Genomic DNA, 6,460 nt, shown 5'->3' on the forward strand with positions numbered 1-6,460 from the left:
TTATTTGCCCAAGGAAAGGTCAACTGACCACCTGAATGACCAAGTTTTTTCCCTCAATGGATTTGTTCCTGATGCCACTGGCATATTCCAAGATAGGAATGACAGGATTCATCAAGCTCAGTTTGTGAAAGAGTGGTTCAAGGAGCATAAGGCATCATTTTCACAAATGGATTGGCCACCACAAGACGAGACCTTAACCCCACTGAGAATCTTTAGGATGTGCTGGGGAAGACTTTACAGATTGGTCTGACTTACCCATCATTAATAAAAGATCATGTGAGTGAATTGTTGAAATGGGTCCAACCGTAGACCTTCCCCATAAGTGAGAGACCTTGGTCTTGTAAAAATTGGCCAATAGCGATAACTTTTATTAGACCCATGCAAATCAATGTGTCCACTCTACAGACTGCTGGAATCCAAGGGGCACAAAACTAGAACCATTTGGGGCTCCTGAGTCATTGGTTGGACACCAGAATCTTAGAATGAAGGTCCACTTTGAGAACTTTGCTTGCCTGCAAACAAAAAAAAAAAAATCCATAGACCTCCATAAACCGTAAACCATTACAATTAGGTCTGGTTATAATACATTTATTTGGTATCTTTTTAAAGTTTGGGATTTTTTTCTCCAACTTCTGTTGTGGGTTTCAAAAAATAGTGCAAATTACATTGTTGGCAAGAGATCTGAGATTGAGTGGTGAGGTTCTGGAGACCGGCAGGTTGGAGGAATACTCTGTCACTTTGGTAATGGTTAGAGGAGGTCATCATATCGTTCATGAGCTTCTCAGTTTTTTCCCGGGGGGCAACCAGTGGATATTTCACAGTCTACGGCTTCAGCATACAGACGGGCCCTCATTGGCCACTTCTAGAAGTAAAGGACAAAAGTAAGAAACTGTAGAATACCCATCCATAAAGCTTAGTTTTGACTGATGCCTCAATGATAAAACCTTCTTATTTGGTTCCCAGCAGAGATTTTTTGCATGTTTTTGTTATTTTTGTCTTTGGGGATGTTGCTTTTCTAGAGCACAGAGACTGAAATGTGTGATTGTCTTTTTTTTCCCTCACTGTTTTACAACCTAATTTGTGGCCCTCTATGACTCTTTCTCCCTCTACGCCCTTCTTCAGACTAGATGGTCCTTAATTATTCAGGGCATGACACTGATTCTGATAATCACACTGTGAATGAGCCATGTCATGCTGAAGCTCCCTCGGGGGTGGACCCAAGATAACCTACAATCCCACTAGGTCCTCTGTATTCTTACTGACGCTGTAAGTAATTAAACCCAAGAGACTGTGTAAGTCTTATGGCAGAGAGCAGGTACTGCGGGGGAGGCCCTGCAGCTTTTTTCTTTTGTAATAGTCTCCCATACAGGGGAATTTTTAAAGATTTCCTGAGGCAAAAATTAGCTTTGTAGTGTGGGGAGGCAAGTTTTCAATAACTCTAGATTTGGAATAGGCCAATATAATTTTTAGGGTGAGTGGTGTTCTCATAAGACATAAGGAGACAGAATGTGCCTTAGACCACCTAACCCTACCTATGAATGAGACCTATTACCGAATTATTACCCCGGCACACCTGGATTACCAGCAAATTGGATATACCTACAGTTATGTGCCCCCAAGTCCTCTCCTCTCCTACTATGTAGAAGGATTGGGACCCCTTCCTTCCTCATTTTTTTGCTTGCAGGAAGGGGTCCTCCCACCACACATGGTCATATCCAAAGCCCAAGTCCATCACCTATCCTTGGTCACTAAGTAAGTCCTATAAGGGCAACAGCACGTTGACCTGAAAATACCCATATGACCATTGGCTGCCTAATCTGTGCAGGTGCAAGCTGCTGATTGGCCAGATTAGATTGCCCAGGATCACATGACGCAGGTATAGGTGGTCCATTGTATAGATGAATTGAATATTCTGGTATCCTAAATTAGACCTGTGCTCACTTTAAGGCAAACGATTTTAGTATCCTGAATCCTTTATGTACAGCTCCCTGCAGTCTCCGATTTATTGTTAATACTACATCTTCCCAGTTTCAGAGCCATATTTTCCCCTTGAAATGTCAATGAGTACAACAGCTGCAAGTTATCTCTTGAAATCAGTTTCTAAGGTCCAGCTGACTTACATTATATCTAATGCCAAAGCTTTTTGGATAGAGTTTGGAATTCTGACACTCTGAAATTGTTTTGCTGCTGTGTCCCTGCGGGCGAGATATTTTCCCTCGTTTCTTGTCATGCTGACCCCCACACGTGTACTGTGAGCTGTACATTTGGTAATTATAGCAGGGGTTCTCTAGGACCTGAAAGTTATTTCAAGGAGTTCCCCCATGTTATAAAGGTTGAGAAAGGCTGTTCTAGACCCTCAACACCCTCTGACAGCATATTAGTAGCAACGGCAGTAACAAAGTTCACTAAAAGTGGATGTGGTGGAACAATTTACCTTCATAGGATGCAGGTACCCCGGACCCCTCCCAGGAGGAGCACAATGCCCTATGTCCCCATCTTGGTCCAGTGTCTGGGTCAGGTGGGCTATGTAGCTGGTGGCCAGGACCAGGACTTCCAGCTTAGACAGTTTAGTGTCCGGTGGCACTGAGGGTAAGGCAGCCTGAAGAGACAGGAAGGCCTCCCGAAGAGTGCGCACCCTGTTTCTCTCCCGGACATTGTTCTCGGGAGTCTGCTTCCCCAAAATGGCCCCATGGGATCTGGTCATGGGGGAAACCTGTAAAAGACAAAATTTGTGTAAAGATAACAACTGTTTAAAAAATATTGTGTACCAGATAAATACAAATCTATATGGTTTAAAAGAAAACTTTAGCCAAAACGTTTTCTTTAAGTTTTGAGTGAAGTAAGGTAAGGCTAGGACCCCTTCATGTTCTCCAAATCTCCAGGGCAAAATAATTTATAGGAGTTGCATTGTTTGCAGTACAACAAAAAAGTGTAAAGGTCAAAGGTGAGATTTCATCACCCTTCCTGTTGTATCACTGGGACTGAAAGTGAGAAGCCATTGGGGACATAGGCATAAACATTTAGCGGGATCTAACCCCCCCCCCCCCCCCCCCCACTTCATCCAATCCAACATTTATGTGGTCAATTCCACTTCAATGTATGAAATCACTTGGCCACATATGCAAGTCTGGTTTACCAAAAATCTATTCTTCCCTATATAGTTAAGTAGATAAGCCATTCTCGGGGATCATCTAGACTTGTCTAGGGGTTCTTTGATCTGTGGAAGACTGACTTCCCATTTGATGGTTCTTGGGGCAATTGTAGTTCTGGGGGCAATAGGGGAACCAGTGGTGCCATGACCCCACTGATCTATAATAGCCATCTATAAGAGATAGATTCGGGTCTAGGGGGCAATGCTTTTCGTGGACTTCTAATAGTTTGTTTTCATTGGGGTTTCCAAGACTTGGATGACTTCAAGGGTTCCACTGGGTTAAAGAAGTTGAGAAAGGCTGATATAGGTAATGTGCTAGGACCCTCCTACTGACCTAAACTAACCTCTCACCCCTTTCCAGTCTGTCCACCTGCAATGTAGTTGCACATGGCCAGAGGGGAGTCCAAAAGACCGTTATACGAGTGCACTGCCCATATACAACTACCTTGCTGGTGGATATAACCACAAAGACTGTAAACCTTTGGAAACCCATCAGTTTGATTCTGTGGAGGGGGAACATAGAGTTAGGATAGATCCTGGAGATGGTAGGGACTTGCCTAATTTGCCCCAGCCCTGACTTTGTCTTCACCAGCAGAATGCAAATGTGCTTTCTAGTTTGTTTCGATTGAAGGGTTAAACTGTGTACTTGGCCCACTAGAGGAGGTGAGGTGAGATAAATAACCAACCAGAATGAAAAACTTTGCCGGGTACAGTGGCATCAGAGGCACCAGATGGTCTTGTGCCCCCAATATGGCATAAAAAGCTAATTGGGGGGTAAAACTAAGGGGTCATCTTTAGGTTTTTCTGGTTCTCTAAAGGGCCAGTCCAACCATTGAGTGTGACTCGGGTTGGTCCAGGGACTTGGCACCCACCAGAGAAAGGGAGATGAATTACCCACCAGAATGAATAACTGTATCTGGTACAGTGGTACCAGAGGATCCTGTGATCCCAATATAGCTCAAAAAAAACTTATTGGGGGGTATAAATTGAGGGTCACTCTAGGTTTTCTCCAGTTCTCTGCTGGGCCATTCCAACCCATGAATGTGATAGGCCTTTACTTTGCCTTTACAACCTCCATGCTTCACAGTAGAGCATAGAAGCCAGAGAAAGCCAACTTTGGAAGGTCAGCCTTTCTATTTTTCTTTCTACACACCCATGGGTGAATATGGGTGTGGGTGAATAAGTGAATAAGAATAATTAGTCCTCTTGGCAGTCAACAACCCCAAAATGAATATCCATTGTCCCATCCATCTCGTCATACAAGCCCTATTGCCCACTGACATTCTGACTCTTGGTGACTTTTTGTCCCTTCCTCCGCCCACTCAGAGGGTCTCTCTTCTCCCGTCGGGGCTCCTCAATGGTGTCACCTTTCTGATTCTCTTCATGAAGTTCCCAGATGGGTACAAGGACTTCTGCTCTCAGCATGGTGACTGGTTAGCAGCGACTTCACATCTTCCTCCTCAATGAACGGGGAATAAAATATTACCCTTCCTAAAACTCATTAAGGGAAATGAATTTGGAGAGAACTGAAGATTCCTTTGTGATCATTTCTGGTGCATCCCCCGAGCCGTGTAATGAGCACAGCGCGCCGCCTCTTATCAGACTCAGACCTGTAATGAGGGGATGTTGTGCTCTTATCTGACTTGTTCGGCCAGAACCCGAAATACGCCCATTGCCCAGCCCTCTGCCCCCTACAGAACACCCAGATGGCCGGTGTGTTATGAGACAGGCCAGAGGAAAGGATTTGTTTTCATTGGGCATTTTTATTATTAATATTAATAAACAGTGATTATATAGTGCCAACATATGATGTTGCACTGTACGTTAAAAAGAACAATCCTCCCAAAAGTTTTCAGTAGATTCTGACCGGCTGAGTCACCAGAGTGGTAGCCAGTAAAGTGTTCGGTTCGAAGAGCATTCAGTACAATGATTTCAAGCAAATGCAGCAACTGTGTGAAAACCGTAGAATAAACACACACAGGTCACCAGCAGGTGTGTTCCAGGATCAACATCAGGTGTGTTCCAGTGTCGCCTGCATTGACATTGCAGGGTGTATTTTAGGATTGGCCAGATTACAGATGGGTACAGTAGTAAGATTCCAAGGTCTACAATAGGTGTTTCCATCATTTGTAGATGTGTTGAAGGGTTTGCCAACCGGTGTGTTCCAGGGTTTGCATTAGGTGTATTCTAGGATAAAAGGGATTTTTTCCAGGGCCACCTGCATTACTATTGCAGGGTCAGCAGTAGTTGTCTTTAAGAATCACCAGATTACAGGCAGGGGTACAGTAGTAGTGTTCCAGGGTCACCAGGAGGGGTGGGTTCCAGAGCTTGCAACCAGGTGTGTTCGAGGGTCAGCACTAGATGTATGCCAGGCTATCTGCAGGGTCAGCAATAGGTGTATTTAGGAATCACCAGATTACAGATGGGTACAGTAGTAGTGTGCCGTGGTCTGCACCAGGTGTGTTCCAAGGTCTGCACCAGGTGTATGCCAGGGTCACCAGCAGGTTGATAGCAGGTCAACAATAGTTTTATTAAGGATTCACCAGATTGGTAGCAGGACAGTAGTAGTGTTCTCAGGTCTGCACCAGGTGTATGCCAGGGTCCCCAGCAGGTATATAGCAGGGCAAGCAATAGTCAGAGTACAGTCGTAGCCTACCAGGCTCTGCACCTATTATATTCCAGGGTCACCGGCATTTATAGGTCTTCAGTAGGTATAAGAATCCCCGGATTACAGACACGGTACAGTATTAGGAAACTAATCTCACCGGCTGTGGCCCCGTATACATTCTGCCTTCCCCTCAGTCTTGCACAGGTATACAATCTACTCAATCTGTCCCTGCCCAGCCCTTTTATTCTTTGGATTTTAAGGGACGCTCAGCATCACATCAAGGTGTTATCAATAAAGTCTGCATGTAATTACATCCTGCCTAGGCGCACCCCCTCCAGACTGACACCCACCCATCAAGGTAACTCCTCCATCAGGGGTGAGGAGAGAGGAGTACAGGAAAGGAGCTGGGATGGTTTGATGAAGCTGTGTACAGAACTCTTCATCCCAATTCTGATTGCTAACTCACGAATTGGTAACTTAGCGAATAAAGAGAACCTGTCATGGCTTCTGTTACCTGGCACTGACATAGCACTCATCCAGCAATGAATGGGGCTGTCACCATCCCAACTGCCCCCAATTTGGAGGGACTGTCCTTCTTCATACCCCACAACTCTCCCTGATTTTGAGGAACTGTCCCTCTTCATACCCCACAACCACCCTTGATTTGGAGGGGCTGTCCCTCTTCATACTTCCCAACTGCC

The 6,460-nt window shown here is 45.0% G+C and overlaps 1 protein-coding gene across 1 annotated transcript; it reads right to left on the reverse strand.

Annotated features, from left to right (window-relative positions):
* Positions 1-572: 572 nt before the first annotated feature.
* Positions 573-4,765, reverse strand: LOC140329956 (transcription factor 23-like). Its single transcript, XM_072410345.1, has 3 exons — positions 4,433-4,765; positions 2,435-2,713; positions 573-862 (listed from the first exon to the last, which is right to left on the reverse strand). The coding sequence occupies exons 1-3, from the start codon at positions 4,574-4,576 to the stop codon at positions 782-784; spliced, it is 504 nt and encodes a 167-aa protein (XP_072266446.1). The 5' UTR covers positions 4,577-4,765; the 3' UTR covers positions 573-781.
* Positions 4,766-6,460: the final 1,695 nt, after the last annotated feature.

The sequence above is a fragment of the Pyxicephalus adspersus genome, chromosome 4, assembly GCF_032062135.1.
Source record: "Pyxicephalus adspersus chromosome 4, UCB_Pads_2.0, whole genome shotgun sequence".
Taxonomy (NCBI): domain Eukaryota; kingdom Metazoa; phylum Chordata; class Amphibia; order Anura; family Pyxicephalidae; genus Pyxicephalus; species Pyxicephalus adspersus.